This window comes from Diadema antillarum, unplaced genomic scaffold (assembly GCF_040938485.1).
Source record: "Diadema antillarum isolate AM-2024a unplaced genomic scaffold, OU_Dant_1.0 scf00000131, whole genome shotgun sequence".
NCBI lineage: Eukaryota > Metazoa > Echinodermata > Echinoidea > Diadematoida > Diadematidae > Diadema > Diadema antillarum.
In genome coordinates, this window is record NW_027271020.1 from 572,091 (window position 1) to 594,734 (window position 22,644).

The 22,644-nt window shown below is 39.2% G+C and overlaps 1 protein-coding gene across 1 annotated transcript; it reads right to left on the bottom strand.

The window, feature by feature from the left end:
• Positions 1 to 1,686: 1,686 nt before the first annotated feature.
• Positions 1,687 to 22,161, bottom strand: LOC139720638 (C-type mannose receptor 2-like; the record flags this gene model as incomplete). Its single annotated transcript, XM_071631995.1, has 24 exons — positions 1,687 to 2,098; positions 2,626 to 2,815; positions 3,508 to 3,623; positions 4,339 to 4,515; positions 5,151 to 5,405; positions 6,382 to 6,552; positions 7,313 to 7,429; positions 7,952 to 8,062; positions 9,356 to 9,382; positions 9,880 to 10,122; positions 10,737 to 10,922; positions 11,719 to 11,839; positions 12,465 to 12,622; positions 13,316 to 13,444; positions 14,477 to 14,587; positions 15,220 to 15,338; positions 15,628 to 15,817; positions 16,601 to 16,648; positions 17,731 to 17,909; positions 18,986 to 19,143; positions 19,427 to 19,599; positions 20,483 to 20,656; positions 21,258 to 21,437; positions 21,912 to 22,161. Coding segments are annotated over 24 exons (3,855 nt in total), but the record flags the coding sequence as incomplete, so codon positions are not given.
• Between the last annotated feature and the right edge of the window lie 483 nt (positions 22,162 to 22,644).

Genomic DNA, 22,644 nt, shown 5'->3' on the forward strand with positions numbered 1-22,644 from the left:
AAAAACTCCCGTTTGTAGCTATATCTTTCGCTTTGGAAATTAAGGGGGGCATCGGGCGCAACTGCTGGCAATTACTGGCAGCAACGTAAGAAGAGTGGCATATAACGATTCAATGCGAATGAGCGAAGCGAGCGAGCTTGAAAATTTTGACATGTTACAGTCCAAAAACTCCCGTTTGTAGCTATATTTATCTTTCGCTTTGGAAATTAAGGGGTGGGGGCATCGGGCGCAACTGCTGGCAATTACTGTCAGCAACATTAGGAGAATGGCATAACGATTCAATGCGAGCGAGCGAAGCGAGAGAGCTTGAAAATTTTTACATTCTAGAGTCCAACAACTGCCGTCGTAGCTATGTTTTTCGCTTTAGAAATTAAGGGGGAGGCGCACCGGGCTCAACTGCTGGATGCGAGCGAGCGAAGCGAGCGAGCTTGAAAATTTTGACATTTTACAGTCCAAAAGCTGCCGTTTGTAGCCATATTTTTTCCCTTTTATTCATATTTATACATATTTATTTTATTTTCTTTGTTTATTCATTTATTCTTATTCTTATTCTTATTCTTATCATTTTTTTTTTTTTGGGGGGGGCTTTTTGGGGGGCAAAAATGCGTTTTGCCCCCCCACTTTTTGGATTGGGGGGGCGGCCGCCCCCCCTGCCCCCCCCCCCCCCCCACTTCCGGCGCCTATGCTGTTAAGTCGTAGCTTTACTAAAAGATGACAATAACATCTCAAAAGAGTTGCGAACAATTAAATCCAAAATAATCACAGTCACAACAGAAAGAATTGTCAAATACAAAAACTGTAAATAAGCCATAAGATAAAGATAATATTTGGAAAAATGTTATCTTTATCTTTCACAAAAAAAAAATTGTGAAGATGATATTTGGAAAAAATACACTGGTCTCACACAAGGGAAGAATTAAGAATCGTCCGATTTATTTTTGGCTTGTCGAAGCTTCATTATCTACATTCTGTACTGCTGAACAAATTGTGAACTGATAGTTACATTCATGACACATAATCTATTATATACACATGTTAATCGTCAAGAGTGAAAAAAAAAAAACAGAGTCAAGTGATTCTATTAGAATGAAATCCCACTTAGCTTGTTGATGGATTATCAAGTGATATCATTTTTCCTCAACAAGATCTTAATGTAACATCACACACTTGTTAAAAAGAATGACCGACAATAGAATACCTGCTGAGAAATCTGTCTATACATAGCAAAGTATCTAATAATGATGTTCCTACACATTCAGTGCCCAAGGTATGGTACAAGTATATCCTAAAATATTTTCAAATTGTTACAAAACGGGTGGCTGTTTTTTTTTAAATGTAGCCTTCTAACTCATATGTACCATTTTAACTCTATATGGCGGACCAGGGATGACATCTCATAGCGATTTGCACCCAGTGGAAAACGCGCTCTAAAAATATCAGCTATTGTTATTATTATTACCCTTTGTTTTCAGACTATGTACAAGTTTGGTCAATGAGAAATGAAGAAAAAAATAAGTATGTTGGCAACTTCTTTGATCAGTGATAGTTTTGCTGTTGAAAAGTCAGGCAGTTGGAAGAGAGTGAAAATTTGTACACATGTTACGATGCCACAGAAATGATAATCTCCATTATAAGAAAGCTGTAATCCCGTTTCTTCAATGAGATTCTGAAACTCCTTCCCTGGCAAAGTATTTATTCTGCACTGGATGCATTGTGTGTCCGTTTCACTGATTGTACTGGTTAACTACTGTGGCGAACACACAGCGCTCTACATCTAGTGCTAAGGGAGATGAAAAAAAAACAGAAGTTTCTTAAAAAGTATAAATTTACATCCCCTCGATGTTGGCATATGTGTAGTCTATGTCATACACATAATCAGCCACGTTGTTGGTATGTGTATCCGAGTTAAGAACGCATCGCTTCATCGTAGTCTGGGCGGCACGATGAAAGTTCACTGACAGGCAGAAATCATCCTTGGTACAGTAGTTGGTGCAGTCGGCGAGGCTGTACGCGTCTACCTCGTAAAGGGCGTGGTTCGTTAGTTTGTAACCTTTGACCGTGTTGAAATAGGACTGCCTCCACTGAGAACCTCGAAGGACTAAAATAAAGCATAAGAACGATTCTATGTCATATGATGTTGAGTTAATCACTTGACAGTTCATTGTACTAGCACACAATGTCGCTTGTTTTGAACTGTTTTGACTGATTGTGCATGGCAGCAATAGAAGTGACGGAAAGAATTAAAGAAAGTGCTATCTTTACTTGAGTGAGGTTTATCGTTTTTATATCTTCCTCACCGAACTGCTCAAGGAAGAAATTACTGTAAGCCGATCTATTCAATTACTTTTGATAAATCTGATGTCAGAAAAAAAAAAATCAACAAAAAAATTCACATTGCCATTGCCCTAATTATTTTGGTCAATCGAAGTTTTACTGGTAAATAGCGTGACTATGCCAACTGGTAGAGTTACTTATTAAAAAAAATAAGAAAACAAAACAAGAAAAAAGTTATTGGGCCCTACTAAAAACAATTTAGCACTGGCAACATGATTACGCCAGGTTATCAACAGATCAAACGATATTTTATGTGCGGAGAGACGAATAAAGTCAAGTGATGTTACTCACATGCTGTCTCAGTCGTTCCGTTGACAGGAGGGTCGCTCTCCGGACCAACCCCGTTATCATTCACGGCCACGATGGCGAATTCGTATGTCGTGCCAGGAGTAAGTCCAGTCAGGTAATAGGACGACAGAGAGCTCGACACATTAACCACCTGTAAGTTCGTATTCCTCTCGTCCATGGGCCAATACAAAATCTGTGCGTAGCGAAAAGACCGTTACGGCGTTACTCATACGAGAAATGACGTTCAAATACGAAAGCGGCTCATATACTGTACAGGGGTACATTGGTTATGAGATGAAGAATACTTAACATTGAAAGTTCCCATACCTCTGCTTGACGATATCAATATTAGCCCTTCTCTTCCCTTCCCCTCCCTATCCCCCCCCCCCCCCCCCCCCTCCCCGTTACCGTTATTTCACAGTCTTACAATAACACGAGGCAATCCGGTTATAGCAAAGTCCTCGGGACCAGCACTTTTCTTTGGTATATCGAGATTTCGCCAAACATTAAAGTATATATTGATGGTTACCTGATTTTTTACTTTGTTGTTAGGAGAATCTCGTTATGATTGTGTTCGTTATAACGGGAATGTAATGTATCTCGTGCAGGAGTTGATGTACAGTGTCGTTTGTCTGAAATAACGCGGGTCAGGAATGGGCTAAGTCTTCGGTTACCAGCATTCCCTACATCATTGCTCTCGTGGGAAGTTTATTATAACAACTGGCCATGTTGCTCAATACAGGCAGCTTCAACAAAAAAAAAAAAAACACCAAAAAAACAATATGAAATCACATTATCATGATAATTAATCACCTTTCAGTACAATAAGATTTCAAAGAAAAATAGATCAAAACATTCCTCCGACGACTATGGAGGATCCCTTACACTGTATATGTTGACGTCCGAGTTCTGCTCAGATTGGGGTGTAGCCCCCCAGGACAGCAGAGCAGCCGAAGGTCCTTTTACATCTGCGCTGAAGTCGTTTGGATAAGAGGTTGGATCTGCAGGTTCATGGCACGAATGGAACGGAGACAAAGCAAGGGATGTTCAGATATTCACTCACCAATCTTGAACGAGTTCAATCATACAGAGTTATTTAATGGCAAATCGCAATTGCGAACGCTCAAGTGGACTCAACGATATTCTGTAAACATTCTTGACTGATGTATTAGTAGCATCAATATTTCATACCATCATAGATATTTGTTTTGCTTTGCCTTCTATCCTGTTAAGTTGTATCTGTGACAAGGTTGAATGTAAATCAGGCCTGCAAATGGGTTTTCTCATTGCTAACAGATTCATTCGGATGGCACCATCAAACACTAAGCTCATTCTTCCCTTCTGGAAAGAACAGATTGTCCCACAGCGTGTGAAACTCAGTATAAAACAGTGTGAAATCTCTTCACACTTTTAAATTCGAACGTTTTAACAGTGTAAACAAAATGTGAGTCATCGATTCAGTGTGAAGCAAAGCATTATTATATAGGTGAACACTGTGAAAAACACCACAGTGTGAAATCATCTTCACACTCTTAAATTCGAACATTTTCACATAATCGACTTTGTGATACACTGTGAACACACTGTAAGACACTGTGTTCTTTCCAGTAGGGTTATCACGTTCACACCACTGTCCACCGAGACACGGGACATTCATCATTAGAATAGAGAAATTGGAAGCAACAACTGCTGCATTCAAATAATTATACAGCTTACAGATGTCTTGTTCACAGATGTAGTACATGGCAGTGGAGCAGGTGACATCGTTGTAGCTGTTGGAGGTGTAGAGCTCGACGCACTCCTCGCCAGAGTTGGCCCCGTCTGGCTGGCCGCTCAGCCAGTGCGAGCTCGTCACCGGCAACGTGAAATGTTCCGTCTCCCAGCGATAGACACCTGACAGGAGGAACGGGGATGAAAATGACAAAACGAGGATTTTTACAGAAATCAATTGTGATTGAAAAAGAAAGCACCGAACAATCGAAGTAGCTCTATACAGTAAATCAGGATGATGTTTGCCCTTACTTGCTTGGTATAGGTCAGTTTGCTTTGCAAATACGGCACTAAATGAATAGCAATACACTAAAAAAGGGTTTTTATGTTTTGTATTGTCTTGAAAAAGATATTTATCTAAAAGACCACACAAGAGATATCATGGGCATTATGTTGTTTCAAAGCAGAAGAGATAAATTCCTTTATGAAATCAAGGACATGGCATGTTGTTGGTCATTTCTGTTCTACAAGCGAGTATGACGAGTCTTTTAATACGCACGAGGGACATCAGGTGATCTGGTCACGTGTCCGAGACCACTCTTGGTGGTTCATTGAAGGGGAGGACCTTCACTATTTTGGGCATTCAACATAGCCATAATATCCCTATCATTTTAAAAGTGAACCCAACTCTAATCAACTCAACATTTGCTAAATTGTGTTTAGAGATCCAAAAATCGTCAGAGTTTTTGAGCATTCCCTAATGACTGAACCGAATACGTATATTTCATTTTGGAAGGCAACAAACTAGTTCTGTATACCTTCACTGGAGATGTACGTTAATCCGATCCAGTGTCGCCTCGTGGAGAATCGGTATCGATAGTGATTGACGAGGAAGTTGAATTCCCGATCGCTCTCCACGGTCACGAGATCGGCTCCTTGATCCCTGCAGTAATCCTGAGCATCCGACCACGATCTCGTGTCCGATCCGAAGAGATAGCAGCTGTGGTCGTCCCAGGCCCAGTCGCTGCTACTGCAGAGAGGGTGTGTGGTGGGCTGCGCTATTGCCGAGGCGCCTGTTTGAGAAGAAATACGTACAAACAATCAACCAGGGCCACGGACAGATGGACCAGTGGACCAGAAGGGGTGTGTATTGTATACATTTGTAATGGTGTCCATGAAAATGTAGTCAGAAGTGTTTCATCAAAACTTCTGTTCACATTAGTTTCATACAATGTGTAGGACATGTAATTCTCAAAAGAATATGTCAAAATATCTTGATTGTCAGAGAAATGAAGACCGTCCATTGTTTTGTCAAACAGGAATAAGTAAGGTAGTGCTTAGTGGACGACTATCAGTTCTATACCAGACATGTTTAGAAACTATAGTCAACAACTCTTTGTAGAGTAGTTTTGTGGTTTACATCAAAATACTATCAGAGTTTCAAACTTCCGCTGCTTAGAAATGTCAAATCTCTCGGTTGGTGATCTTCTGTAATTATTTGAAATGCTACAAGGGTCCTTTCGAGGCTTGTAGATTCTTCTTGTGTTCTGGGCTTGTAATAACTGCATTGAAAGGCCTCTGGGCATTCCAGACGATCTATATAACTATACATCATGTATTACATAAAGATTATGAGCAGATAAATCAGTACTCTGAAAAAAACAAAACAAATACATGCTACGCTGAACAAGGATGATGATATGGAAGGCTCACGTAAGCAAAAAATAGGCCTAAAGCGATCTAATTACATTACAATACCACTTGCTTGACAATTAAGTTCACCTGTGTAGAACTCATGCATGCTTTCTTCTCTTGTTCTGCTCCCTCGAGCACCTAGTCATGCAATCATAATTATGTGAAGCTGCTACGTCATCATCCTTTTCATCGTGATTTATTATAAATTACAAAAAAAAAGGTTATTCCTCATCCAATTCAACATTAATTCTGAATATCTGTATCAAGTATATCCAATTTAAATATGTTAAAGTGCAAAAGTCTAAAATCATCTGGAGGTCTCCTTTAATGTTCCTCTGTCCGAGATCTACTCACCAATCGCTGCCTTGCAAACAGCGGGGTACGTATTTTCCACGCTGGTATCAATGTATTCATTACTCGCGTGGGTATACATGACGACGCCATTCTCCGAGTCGTCTCCGTTTGGTTCCCCGCTATGCCATCGCAGGTAGGTTACGTCATTACCCTCGGGGTCCTTCCATGTGCCTAAGTGAGAGAGGGAAGAGGAGGAATTGGTCATATTATGACGTCACAATATAATACATCGTCAAAGCATCCTTCAAGGTACTAGTATCCTTTTAAGTAACCATGTTTTGGCTTCAGTTTAACTACACACTTACCCATGAATATTCATGCAAGCAAGTCGTAACATGGTTATACCAGAGAAATGAAATCAAGGGTTCAGTCATGAACTAGGAACATTTCCAGCGGAGCGCTTCTCACTCATTGTCTCTCTCGGAGTGTCTCCAAATCTTTGCAAATGGATTCAGCAACATTAACAATTAGAATTTAGAACATAACGGTTGATATAATATATCTTTGCAATAATGCAATGACTAAATCTTAGTCGTTGCAAGAAAAGTCGACGGGTCAGGGCATAACTTTCCATGCTGTTATTCGTAAAACACCAATTCATAACCTGTTACAAAGGTACCACAATAACCATATTTGTACAAAGTTGTGAAAACACTTTGGCTCGTCGAGGTTTATACCCCACCCCATCCTTCCCCACCCAGCGCGCTTTCTTTTCGTTCCTTTAACTTTGCTGCTGCTGCAGTTTTTGTTTTATTTTTGTTATTATTATTATCATCATTATTGTCATCATCATTATCATTATTATTACTACTATTATTATCATCACCATTATTATTATTATTATTATTGCGTTGTTGTTATTATCATATTCATTATCATTATTATTATTGTTGTTGTTGTTGTTGTTGTTGTTGTTGTTGTTGTTGCCAACCTTCTTCCTCAATGTCATTAAGACCAATCCAGAAGACGTCTTCGGTGGGTAGAGACCAGCGAATAACTATCTTGGCAAAGTCATATTCATCATCGTCGGCAGGAGTAACAAGATGGCCTGGGGGAAACAAAAACAAGAAAGGAAAAGCAGAGTAATCATTTCTGATGAAAATAAAGAGAAACTTTTGAGATTCAATTCAATGTTCAAAATGAGACTTATAAACACACACAATATTAGGTATACATGTGTTTGAGATAATTTTCTTTTTAAACAAACTTAGCTCTTCAAACAGGGGCTTTTAGTTTGAAATCATCTTGTAGGTCATAATTTGGGTTCATCCCACGAGACCCGACACCCACGAATCATACAGTCCATGAGTGCGACCTGGGCAAATAAACATCATAAGTTCGATACTACTTAGGCGTTTTTTTGCGTAGTATCGAACTCATGAGCTGTGTAACTCGTGGGCCTATCATGATTGTTGTCGAACTCGTGGGCTGTATAAATAATAGTGGGCTGTATGACTTGTGGGCTGTATAACTCGTGGGCTGTTTGACTCGTGGGTATCGGTCTCGTGACGTGCACCAATAATTTGAAGAGCAAATCATCATTTCTAGATTCCTAGTTAGAAATCCTTACCTCCCTGCTCCTGGCAATACACTTCGGCGTCGTACCAGCTGAGAGAGGATTCCACGGGGAGGTAGCAGGCTGAGTTATATTCGGCCCATCCACTGTTACAGTTGTTTGTCTCTGAGGAGTAGCAATAAAAGCATGTTTACTTGGGTGGTGTTCGTTATTCCGAAGGTTCGTTATTCCGAAGGTTCGTTATCCCGAAGGTTCGTTAATCCGAAACACACACTGAATTCCCTATACCTAGACGTTCGTTAATCCGAAAATAAAAAAACGGTTCGTTAATCCAAACATTTGTGGCGTTATGCTGAAAGTTCTTTATTCCGAAGGTCCGTGAATCCGAAAATGAAATAGGGTTCGCTATTCCCGAGGCTCGTTTATCCGAAAATGAAAAAGGGTTCGTTATTCCGAAGGTTTGTTAATCCGAAAATGAAATAGGGTTCGTTATTCCCAAGGTTCGTTGATCCGAAATGAAATAGGGTCCGTAATGAACCTGCGGAATAACGAGCTTTGTTTCATTTTCGGATTTACGAACCTTCGGAATAACGAACCTTCTTTCATTTTCGGATAACGAATCTTCGGAATAACGAACCGTCAGAATAACGAACCTTCGGAATAACGAGATGTAACCGTTTACTTATGATGGAACACTGCATGGCAAACATGATTGTGTGTCGCAAAGTGTGGAAACAAAAGCATAAAACCCTTTCTCTTTGCATCCGTAACTCTGTGTTCCTGTCACTCCCCTTTCCCTTTTCTTGTTTATGTCTCTGTGTATATAGAGTATACATTCGCTACATTATGGAAAGATATATCAGATTTGAGATTTGTACGTTAAATTATGATTATATTATTTATCAAAGTCTGATGTTGCACCAATTTATAGTACAACTTTTCTCGACAAATCTTATTCAGTTGTTTTGATGAGCATTCCTTTAATGGCTCGATGAAAACTCTAACAATTTGATCTCTCATAGGTACACATTTGATCAGTTTGTCGTCTCATTGACACCGAAATACTAGAGCTCCATGTTTGGAGCAAAGTTTCAACATCACATCACCGTCTCTTCAAATCTTTGTTCCCTTGATCAACATCCAAGTCGTTCTTGCAGTAATGGTTTATAATGATAATAGTAATGATAACAATAATTGACAGTACTTATATAGCGCATAACACAGAGTGATAATGTCCCTATGTGCTCAAAAAAGGAAAGATTATACAAAAACACACAATTTCAATAATATAATTCCAATTATATATCAACACTTCTTCATTCTTCGTTCTGGAAAGTAAGAATGTAAGTCATTTTCAGTTGAACTCGGTTGGTTGGTTTCAATGCCCAGAAACAAAAATTATTCAGAATATGAATCCGCCGATATATCTCATACATGTCGGAGTAAGCTTTGCGTTACCTGCTAATGGGTCTTCTTTTCGATCAACTGTCACAAAGGAAATTGAAAGAGAAAATGAAGAGACAGGGAAGAGAAAACGAATGAGAGTAATCTAAAGACTTTTGTAATCAGAATGAGCAAAAATATCAGAATTAACGGTATGGTAAATAGGTCTGAACGCAAAGAACAAAGAGAGGTATTAACCGCATCAGATTATCGTGGAAACAACAAATTGACAACATAAAATTTAATGTGTATGGTGGTGCTAAATTCACCTGTTGCAAACACAGATGTATGATTAACTGATGTACGTTTTGAAAACTTGTGCACAGTACAATTATTCTTACAGAGCTGCATACAATTATTGATCATAAATCTGTAGACTACACTACCGGAGTTTCAAATAAATGACCAAGTAAATATCTCGTCATAATCCCTACTTCGAATGTTTGAATATAAAACACGATGCATATTCAATTTTGAGTATTTCACACGTAGGTAGAGGATCGTTGCACTCTGTTTTCATTTGAAACAATTCTACTTACAAATGCGAATGTATAAGTGGTAGGTGGAGTAGGTGGATGCGCCGGTAGTCTGATCATTCTCTTCGCTCAACCAGCAGGTGTTTGAGGATGGCTCGAAGTCAAACGATCGGCAGGTAAAGGTGGTTCGAGATGCGCACTCCGCTGCGCAGTCGTTCGGCGTGACGCTGTAGAGGACTTCATTGTTGTAGCCTGAGATGGCTGCATCCTTGATGAACATGAAGTCCGTCCGAGATGTCACCAGAACTGTGAAGAAGAAGCATTTCATCAAAAAAAAGTGATGGTAGACTGTCCAAATGGATAATACAACAGATTCAGTTACACTGCACGGTCTCTTGTCGGAAAAACTGAGACATCAACTGACGTTAAATTTCTTTCACGAGCATTCTATTAAAGAATTTCATTCAAATAACACGTCTCCACGTACCATTTTTTTTTCCATGATAAAACAATGTCGTGTGTTAGAAAGTTCAAGAGCTCAAATCTTGAAGAAAGTTCCAAAACAAATGGAAATGGGCAACATATATATCATTGCAACCCCATAGAGTTCATCCCAACGAACAACATTGCAGCTGCAAAATGGTGTAAGTCAGGCAAATAAAAATGTAACAGTAGCTACTTGGTAGCGGTATTTAATAAAAGTAATAAGTTCAATGCAGTCGATACAAAGGTTTATTAAACCAATCATTAAAAAAGAAACTGTTTCTTCTTCTTGTCTGAGTGATTGGTGCTTTAAATAGTCAATCCTCTTAAAATTTGACGCATATAGAATGCAGATTTAATACAAAGAGTCAGGGAAACACAAACAATCGATAATATCTTTGAAATTGTTTTGGCCGAGAATGAATTTCACAACTTACAAGATTCGTCGCCCTTGCAGTAGAAGGGTTCAAGGGTTATGTAACCTTCTTCACTACCGTCCCCGGTATCACCAAATCGTATCTCGGTCACCGGTAAGGTTGTCTTGTCCGTTAGATATCCCTCATCCGTTCGCCAAGTTGCATCGTTGTTGTTGCAGTTGCAAGCCTGTGAGTTTGTGCACGTTCCTGCCAAATTATGATAGCAAGAAAACAGCAGAAAGTTTTCACCGGATACATATCGGATAATTGGATGTATGATATATGTAGATTATATCTTGTTGGTTCGCATACTGACGACTCTTGATCACACCAGGGAGGTGACCTCCCTGATCACACAGAAGGTTGCGTGCACCCAAGATACTATGCATGGTTGCATTAAAAGTGTGTGCGAAGTGTTATCGGGTGGTAGACTGCGATTAAAGATATCCACTCAAAATGTTAAAGATAAAAAAGCCTTGACGCAGTGAGATGCCAACGACAATGATAATGATATATAACCATCATTCTAATAAAGGCAATGATAATTACAAACAATATTATAACGAAGGTTGACATTGACGATGATAGCACTTGAACATGTGTGCTAATAAAAGGCAATGATATACCAAATAGCTGTGGTTTAAACTTACCGCGCTATTAATGTTGTCAGCGCATTTCAAATTATCGGTATTTGCAAAGCATGTACTATCTATCCTTCATCTCCTCTGTCTTTCTCTGCCATACATCTTGACATACATACACAAATATGAACACACACACGATTGTGGGTAAGGACACACAACCGCGGATGCTCATGCCATGCATAATATCATACATGTTAAAACCTATACTCATTGATTATAGCTGAGAGGATATTTCTTCTTTGTTTGACAATTTTGACACTAATGACAACATAGAATCTACAAAACTATGCAGACAGATGTTAACAGCGGGGGTAAAGATAGTGTGTAGAAAGAAAACAGCCTTAACGTGACAAATTTACCTGCAGTTCCGCAGCCACACTGGCCACTGTCCACGCCGGCGCCACCCCAATAGTTCTTGTAATTTCCGTCTCGGTCGTACCAAGCGGTGTATCCCGAAACATAGGAGCCGTGGCACTCCCACTGCAGGAAGTCATTGTGACGTCACAGAGAAGAAGTAGATGGTCTAACATTACCACACTGCTCGCGGGAACTTGGTTTACCATGCATTAACTTTAATGGAATTTATCAAATCTCATAGTCAGCGGGTTAAACTAGCGAAAACTCGTGGTGACCCGCGTATATAGAAACAGTCTATAAAGCAATTTCTTAGTTTCACATTGCACATGAGCAGAAAAGGATCATTTTGCCATTAGAAACTTTTTTTTTTCACTGAGGTGAGCATCTGTGATGCAATGAATATTCATAAAATTCTTATAGTTATGCGGCTTAAAGCAAAATCCACCAGACAGCAACAAAGTCTTTATAAAAGCCCAATATTTGGCAAGAATAATAGAAAATGTTTGTCATGAACTTAGAAACTTAGAATATGCCGCAGTTTTTGTTTTCACATCATGTTATAATACTGATGTTTGCCGTTAGTATTCTGTTATTTTGATTCTATTGTGCATCAAACATAATGAGTCAACTTTAATACTGTGTATTTGAAATGAAAAGTACACATTGCTAGAAGATCAAGTGTGACTGATTTTAATAGTGCGAAGCGTGCAGGCGTGATAGGCAAACCAGTGGAAACCCTACGTGATACCTTAATGTGCTGGTAGCATTCATTGCTGATGTCGGCGACAGTAGTGACTTGGTCTGTGCTGAGCTTTTCGTAGCGGATTGCCCGAGAGTAACTCAAGGCACTCTCGTGTCCGGAGATTCTTGATCGATACGCCTCATTGTGGGTGAAGGTAGTTATACCTTTGATGCAAACGACAACAAAGCATTCATTAATTATGTCAGTCTGGTCCCGAGACTAACTCGGTCAATGCATGATGAAGTACGAAATTATCTCTTATTTGAAACACTGCAGATTGGTGTTATGTGGCGTTGTTTTTCTTCTGTAAGAGAAGCTAAACCTATACTCTTCTAATATTTCAAGTGATATACATGTATATTACAAGCGGAGTTGGCTTGTCACCTTTACATAAACAGTTTTACGATAAAGTTTGGAGGCGGTTTCCGTGATGAACTCGTGTGTTTCGATCAATTTCGATCCAACATTTCCAGGGGGAAAAGACATACTACTATAATGCTCGTATTCGGCTGGTTTGTTCAACGTTATGTGTCCAACTGTCCCAATGGCACAAGTCACAATAACATACTTAAATTATTGAATTCTTGTGTTGAGTTGTTTTGATTGCAACTGACTGACAAAATGCCTTTCCTCGACGTAAATAAACACCGATCATTTAGTGGCATAGCAGAAGCCATGATAAACTAAAAGATTAATTGGCATGCATACATACGCCGAATAATCGGTGCTTATTTACGTCGAAGAAGGGTAAATTGTCAATGAGTTACAATAATAACGATAACCAACTCTAATTTCGTACAAAATTCTTGCAAGTTGGCCATGCTTCTCTGCTACTCTTGTCTTGGTTTAGAACGTACCTGTGTTCCCGTCCGATGACATGTCGCAGTAGACTCTGAAGGGGTCTACACCGTTGTTCCTCCCGTCAGGGTCTATGGTGAAGTACCCACTGGAGGTATAACCCTTCCGTTTCCATTCGGCACATGAAACTAAAAATGGCACAAGTATGACGGACGATTGTGGTCATTCATGAAGCTTGCTCAAGCCTTAATTTGCCGCCTTGTATTTTCTTGTTCAATATCAGGTGGAACATGGAAGTAATGCCTCGCACATCGAAGGCATATTCATTCAAACACATACTTGTGCACAGCCAGTAGTATTTTATGGATAGCCAATTCTTATGTTTTCTCAGATGTCTTGAAATGTTATTACTTCCGTCGTAAAGAGATATGATCCATACAAAACTCATAGGCCCGAATTCACGAAGGTGGTACAAATGAAACCATGGTTTAAACCATAGAGCGCTAAGTGTCGCATGGAATATTTCGTTACGAAATCAGTCATTTCGTCGATGAAATGATTATTTTGTAACGAAATGACATTTTGTAACTAAATGAACATTTCGTCCACGAAATGATAATTTTGTTAACGAAACGGTCGTTTTGTCGACGAAATGACCAATTTCGTAACGAAATATTCCGTGCGACACTTGGCGCTGCATGGTTTTTGTCCACGGTTTGAACCATGGTTTCATTTGTACCACCTTCGTGAATTCGGGCCTTTGTGTCTTGTTATAAATGAAACAAATGAAAATCATAAAACAAAGTAATCGAAAGGCAGCACCACAAAGCATGTGAACATCCAACTGCGTTATGTTACCATTGTCTTTGCATATAACACTTTAACAGCAGCATCACTCATTATTTATGTTATCCAGAAAACCTTTCACGATGACACATAGATTAAATACACTATAATTATTATCATAATTATCACAACTTTATTCCTACTCAGTAAAAGCTACATAGCAGACTTTTATCCTTTCCCAAATGTGTGTTCAGCTTCATTTTGGAACCATTTTTCACGCTTTATGCTTTATGCTTTTTCTGACGCAAGACACGATATAATTCATAGTGGTCTAGTTGATGGACAAGATGTTTCTTTCGGCAGCAAATTGAAGGGTAAAAGAACTTAAAAGTCCGTCAACGCAAGGTCCCAAAGACAGCTGGCGCCTTTCTTACCCGTGTTCAGCGGGTACTTGCAGATATAGCCGTAGGTAGACGTGCAACTTGCATCATTCCAAGAGCCATCTTCACTCCATCTCAATACCCCACAGTGCTCCGTCCCTCCAGCTGAGTGAGAAACATTATTGGACGATAGAAATCATTGTTACGTCATAAAGAGTTTTGCACTGGGCATCGTGAGTTCACATGACCAGGGCTTTTACTGTGCATTGATGTCAAGCAATATTATAAAAACAGTTTATATGATAATGTTCTCGTATTTGTGAAATCAAGCGAATACGAAGCAATTCATATAAATATAACTCAGTGAAGTGCCACAGTAATGATGTTATCGTAGCAGAATATGTACATTGTGTGGCATGCATTGAAACTATTGCTAAACGTTTTTAGAGGTGTATGAGTTGAGACGGGAAAATTGGTCGAGGGTTGGAAAAGTTTGTGGAACAACCAGGCTGGGCACATTCAATGCCTGCAGAATGCTTGATAGTGTATATACGTGTAGGCTACAGATACTGCTTAAATACTGCACGAGAGGCGTGCACGCAGCTTCGTGTATTTCTTTATTCCAAATAATTATGTCTAGAAAACTCGAAATGCCGTGGACCTCTTTTTTTCAAGTCAATGGGCTCAATCATTATTTCACCCATACAGATCTACCAGCATAAGTCCTTCATGGCGAGACTTAGTGAACAGTAGTTTGTAACCATATCGCCTTGTTGAAGAAGGCTCTTTACACTTACACGGCTCGCCTGAATTCCAGTTGGTGTAGGCCTCTGGTGTCCCGTCCGTCCACTCCCACGTACCCTCCTCTGTGAGATCGTTGAAACCAATCCAATAGGCGTTGGTCTCAAATGTGTGCCTAACAAAAATATACAAGATACACTAAATTTAACGAAAATAAACCAAACATAAAGAAATATGAACATCACACACGCAAACACACACACTTACTCTCTCTATCTTTCCCATTTATAGATAAACAAAAAATACAGGAAAAAAAGACACAATGATCGGCCTGTTATACGTAGGTAATCATGTAGAAATATAATCATGTTCTCTGTCCTCTGTTTGTGACAAATGTAATGACGTCATTGCCTTTGTGTGTCTCCAGACGGAGGTTGTGTTTGTGTTCACTTTGTATAACAAACCTCGAGAGGGTGAGGATGAAGTCGTTTTCATCCTGGTCCATGACGCTGACAAGATCTCCGTAGTCGTTGAGGGAGCGGCAGTTAGCGAGAGCCGTGGTGTAGTCGACGGCGGTCTCGACCAGCTGGTAGCAGGCGTTCCCGTTACGGGTCCAGCCACTGTCGCATATCGTTGTGTCGTCCGTACCGTCGTCTAGAATGCGAACCAGAATCACACTATTCACACATTCCGTGAATCTTTTGGAACTCGTCCATAAGCATATAGTAGTAGTTATTTGCATGGCGTGGTATGCCTCATTTCCCTTGCTTGGTCTATTTTCGCACGACATAAGTTACAATACAACTACCGTAAACGTCGAGTACGTGGAGCTCGTTCTCTATCAACATAGGTTAACATTTGCAAATCATTATCAATGTTTCTTTTACCCTGATGGGAAAGACATGGGTACCTATCAAAGTAAGGGTAAATGTTTCGGCAAGAACCACTGATCAGGCCTGCTGAGTGAACAGTGTTTTGCAATATATGACCATGTGGGTTTTTTTCCCCACCAGAAGTATATCCCTGGATTATGAATAAAATTGCTCGCAGGAGTTCTCATTGGACATGTTGGAGGGGAACGTATCACCAAAATTTAGCGCAGCGCAGTTTTCTGAATAATAATAACATAAGAGATTCAGGCATTGAAGAAGGCAATCTTCATGTCAGTATTGCTAACAAAGATTAAAGTTACCACTGGTAGACAACATTGATACACACTTTACATTAAGTCAAGATAATCAAACATATTTTGTTGACGCTCAAAAAAATGAGATTCAAAATTCCTTAAAATATTCTGTACTCATGTAAGCGTTATGTATACTACTTTGTATTACTTTACATGGGAATAAAATTGTTTGACTTGGGTTGCATTAAAACCTCAACATAGCTACACATTGTGTAAGAAGTCGACATTTCTTGTACAATGTCATTACTTACCGACATACTTATAGAAGATTGCAAATACGTCTGGAAACCCTCGACTCCCTGACAAAGAAACGCAACAAAACCAATTTGACAGAATGATACGAGAATGATACAAAATCTTTTTCATTTAGATTGAGATTTTAACGAAATAAGTCAATGAGTTTTGTACTGGTAAGTATATAGTCTATTTGCGAATAAAAATTTAATTGAACTAAATCAAATTTTTGATTGAACTAGAATTAAATCAAAATCATGTGACACTATTACAAGTACATATTATTAATAATAATTCATGTTACAAAAATGTACCATCATTTTGACGTTTGTATCATCTATGTATATGGTTCGGAGATGAAAATAATACAGGAATGAATGAAAATTGAATTGACAGCAGACTGTGGTTACAATCTTTAAAAAAATAACTAAGACTGTTCCGTGACTGAGAAAAAACTTTGGAAAAATGAGGACTCTGAACTTTGACTAATATTGTTTGTACAAGTAACATCATTTGTACATGAATGCATGTATCCTTTCTGCTAAATGAAATTGCACTGTTTGTATAGTCTAAGATTGTCACGTGTATAGTAACCACATAATTCAGAATAAAGTAAATTGAAAATACTACTCTGAATGTTACATTATTGCACCTATTTGTCACCCATACAGCAATACTGGAAAGTATGTTTTGATACATATATATGATATCATATTCACACTTATTATGGGGGTCCATTTTTTTATAAACTCAGCTGGATCTTTTTTAATGGTTGCATTTTCTCATTGCTCATTTTCTCATTTTCATGAAATACTGTTCTGTTCTGTTTGATGTATTGGAGCTATGTTAATGTCATTTTTTGTGATTGTTATCTTGCATGTATGTGTTTACAGGGCCTCCTGGAAAAAAATACTTGATTACTGACGGGGCCACCCTGTATAAATAAAACGAAATGATGATGATGATAATAATAATAATCATCATCATCATCATCATCATAATAATAATAAAGATAATAATAATAACAAGCGTTGACAAGTATGGTCTTTATAGCAGGAGACGCACAAGGGTGACAATGGGCAATTAGAGACTAGTTATTAAATTCGTGACAGCGCAATGGTAAAAGCATCATTATAGATCAATTTACCTGACTGCCAAACCGTATACGCGGTAGAAGAGCTGTATATGAAATATGGTGTGGAGTAATATCCATCCCAGGAACAGCCGTAGTTGCTTCCGTAGTCGACGACTACCACCCAGCCGTTGTCGACGCTGCATCCACCGTAGCTTCGATTCATGTAGAAGCGACGATTTCCACCAGACGCACTAGCGATCCGAAGATGGAAAGACAAAGAGGTTAATCAGATCACTTTTTTTTGGTGTATTACAAATTAATGTTTAAACACAAAATCATAAGAACAAAACGATGAGGTTTGTCCTTTACATAAGTATCGGATAACTATTTCCTAACTTTATGGCACCCCACCCCCACGCACACATAGTCTTGTGTGCATACTTTGATGTTTTACACCCACGTTTAAGAATGTTTGAAACTCGCTGGGTCAGGCAGACAAATATTATTCCTGTTTGCAAACTTCAGTTTGATTACACTTTTATAGCCTCAACGACCTCCCCTTCCCAATATCATTATGTCAATCAGCGTCTGATTATCGGCAACTACCAATTATAATGTTCATCCGTACAGGGCTATTACCCCCGACTAAATACTGGGTAGTGTTAATGTTAAAGTAAAGATTAGGGTTAGCTTTAGGGTTAGAGTTTGGGTTAGGGGGAGGCTTAAGGGGTGTGTACAGTTCTGGTCGAGGCGAGGATTAAGCTTTTAACGTTTTGCGAGATATTCAGAAACCACTCTATGAGATGTCAAAGAACATTCAATTCTAAGTGGTATCAAAAGTTTATTTGACGAAAATCCATTTTGAAATGGCTGAGATATCCAAAAACAATGTGAATCAAAGAAATCCTAATAAAGTTGTGGCCTGTTGCCTTTTATTATTATGACTTTTTTGGATATCTCAGCCATTTGAAAACCAATTTTCATCAAATAAATATTAAATCCTTCTTGAAATTACATGCTCTTTCATATTTCATAAGAGGTTTCTCATTATCTCACTTGGGAATGTTCAAAACATGAATCCCTCACGTCAACCAGTACTGTACAGTCCCTTTAAGTTCAGGATTAGGATCAGAGTTAGGGTCAGGGGAAGGGTACCCGGGGTAATTGCCCAGGGGTAATTTCCCTAGACCCTGTTCATCATAGGACTTAAACGTGTACGTATTCACATTTTGACTCCCTTGGCACAGCTACTTTGGTAAGAATATCCCCATGTTAACAATCGATGATGTCAAAAAGCGTTCAACAGTGCGAAGCTCTCACGTCTTACCCCTCCATAGACTCGTAGTTCTTGGACTCGGACCAAATGTCGGTGTAAGGTGCGTAGGTGAGGTAGGCCGTGGCGTACCAACTCGTGCGACTCGTGCCCGAGGTAGTGAAGGTCAAACTCATCATCTCCACTCCGCTTGAGTAGAAGGCGAATTTTACCTGGTGTACACAGTGTTAGAGAAAGGGGGAGATGACGCACAAAATTGAGCCATTATGGCGTCATAATTGTGAAGCATGTACTTCTTTCCGAATTGGCTCTTCTCGTTCACAACACACCGATACTGCAAAACACAAAATTACTCTGACACACTGACTGAGCTCAATGTGATGCATTTATGACAAACCCCGTCTTTTCACAAAACGATCAGGGAAGCATTTTGGAGATAAATAATTGCGCCCAAATTCGGAAAAGGCAAAGCAAACGAGGCGAAAACCCACTAACCTCTTCGATGTTGCTGGTGTCGTAGCTGTTGGCAGCCGAGCTCTTGTACGACTCCGACGTGTCCGTCAGTATATTGGCCGTCGTCGAGCCGTCGTTATACGTATCCGACCCGGTGTACAGGTTGTACGCATTCAGGGAGGACCCTCTGAATGTCTTGAAAACCAATTGCCAATCTGTGCACACATTAAAGAAATGTCATCATTAAGGAGTTTTATTCTTGACCCGAGTGGGAAAGGGAGAATGACCAGTCAGAGGCTTAGGAAATCCGTCCGAAGAAAAGGTGTGTTTTTTTATCGTTCATTCTCTATTCTATGTCAACAACCTAGAAATTTCAGCCCTTGAACCACAGAGGGTGTCCTGAAGACCAGGATCATTGGGTTATTATGGCAACCATAACATCTGCCTATGTTGTGTCATTTTACATGAGCAAAATGATTATGTAGGATATGGTTATCTATCGGCGGTACGTAGCCTCGTAAGTGTTGACAAGGGTTTCTTTGACATCCCCGTCATTATCATTGTCTTTATAGTTAATGTCAATTGTACCTCTTCACACCTAGGGCAAGAGGGACACTGTGAGCAGTGATTTTGTCCAGGAATGAATTAATGCTCCAGACAAGATTCGAACCCGGGACACTTTGCTTATAGATCAAGACCCTTATCCACTGTACCACGGAGCTCCCGTTTTACAAGTATGTCTTACTTGACTACCCTGTGTTCATTTAGTTGCTCATGCATCTCATTCAAACTAAAATGAAATGCATTTTTTTAAATCAAATAAAGAGATATCAAATAAAGTAGAATGGTATGATTTGCATATTACTTAGACAGAAAGGAATATGGAAGTAGAAACCCTGAAAAATCCATGAAAAGCGTTTAATTTTATCTTAATAGTTCTCTCATAGCTTGCAAACAATGTCAGTCATTGCTTGAACAAAGGGGAGAGCTTGTTGGTTATGACAAGATAATTATATAGACGATTGGATTGAATATAAAAAACATGAAAGAAACTTAGCCACCTTTCAGTCAGAACAATGTCCTTGGGATTTGTCTTACCGTCGATGATTTCGTTTTCATCGGAACCACACTCGGAGTAGCTGGAATAGTAGCACTCGTTTGGGTAGACCGATCCGCAGTGAGTACCTCCGGTGAAGCAGCAGGCACAGTCGGTACGAGTTGAGTCAAACGGGCAGGCACACCCCGTCCTGGTAGCAGTGTACTGGATCAGGGCTGAAAACAGATGATCATACAGTCATTGCCTGGGACAATTTACCCTCAGTGTATAATCAATATCACGAGAGTTTCAAAATGGTGAAATATTTTCATCATTTGACTGGGTTGAACCTTTAATATCACATTACCCTGCTAGAAAGAACACAATGAGTTCACACTGTGTTCACGTATAGTCGACTATACTTAGTATGTGAAAACGCTCGATTTTAACAGTGTGGAGATTATTTCACACTGTGGTGTGGTTTTTCACAGGTTTTCACATACTAATGTTTTGTTTCACATTGTGAATTGATGATTCACAATGTATTCTCACTGTTAAAACACTCAAATTTAACAGTGTGAAGAGATTTCACACTGTGTTCACAATGTGTTTACACTGTGTTCTTTCCGGCAGGGTATATAACATTATATAGGCATAGCAAACACATCATGTTAATGTATCACGCAAACAAACTTATGATTGTAGTCATGATAGTGATGATTATTGATAATAACAATGATGATCGTAATGATTGATAATATCAATAATGATCGTATAATGTCCTTATATCATTCGGCTTACAATACAGTATAAATCACATGACAACGTCTGTCTTACCTTTACAAACACTAACTAGCTGCGATGTGCACGGGTAGTCGTCCCATGTACCGCTGGAATAGATTCCTCCGCAGTTGGTTTGGTAGTTGCCGTTCGGTTCGCCACCGTTCCAGTTGGTGTAAGTATCCGTACTACCATCGTACCAAGTCCATGTTCCATCCGCATCCAAATCAGTGAAACCTGCGTCACGTGATATCAGCCAGTCATGACATGAAGTGGAATCGGCGCAAGAATCGATGTTTCTCATCACTCTCGTTGTGATGTTTCAAAGAGTCATCAAAAGTTTGTTTTGGCCTCTTATGACTCCGAAACTGAAATTCTTCCCTTGCATGGCATTCATCATGTCTGGTAAGAAATATTTTTGGGGTTCATTTTGACATTATTCTATAAATCATCAATGGAAAATAGCGTGGTATCAGTAGGAAGTGCAATTTTCAATTTCCCAGCAACATGGGTATTACTCACTTGTTACCTTTTAATGATTGCCATATTTCCGTTTCCCACTACAAAACTACGTGATCACTAATCACTAATTCTATATTGAATTAACGTTTAACCAGAAATTTGGGAGATTGTAACAGTGAAAATAATGGAAGTCGATGTCACTTGCACGTTTGAGAGCAAGCAATTTGAACAAGATTTCATATTTCATACCGATATGAGCTTTGGAGTAGCCGCTGATGACGCTGGCCACGTGACTGTTGACGCCACTATCGGCGATGCTGGCGAGATTTCCGCCCTGTGTCACGCACCATGCTTGGGCGTCTGGCCACGTCAGTGTGTCCGAGTTGAGGTAGTAGCAAGCCGTGCCGTATTGCTGCCAATCTCTACGGCACTGTGATGCGCCGTCTGGAAGAGAAGAAGAAGATGATGAAATGATGATGATGACGACGACGACGACAATGATGATAATGATGATAACAATAATAATAATGATAATAATAATAATGATAATAATAATAATAATAATAATAATAATAATAAAAAGAAGGAGAAAAAGAAAAAGAAGGTAGAAAACAATTCCTAGTTTTGTGTCCGTCACCACATAGAAAACACCCATACAACTTAATATTAACCAGAGTGAAAGGAACCACAGTTCTGTAATTTGTTGAAGTTCCTTTCTTTCGTAGTTTCACGGCATTTTCATTCTTTTACATAATTGTTTCATAAGATTGGGTAAACATATAATTCATGATAGATACATATTCAGTTGATTCTTGAATTGCAATACATTGTTTCTTACTTTCCCCTCCGAAGTTAGCATTTCTTCTTTTTTTTTAAATGTCTTTGTAATTATATGAAGATTAGTAAATGTATATAACACTTCCATCTAATCTTGTACAGCGAAATTTAGTGGTGCATTTTTATTTTTTTCTGCAAGAAAAAA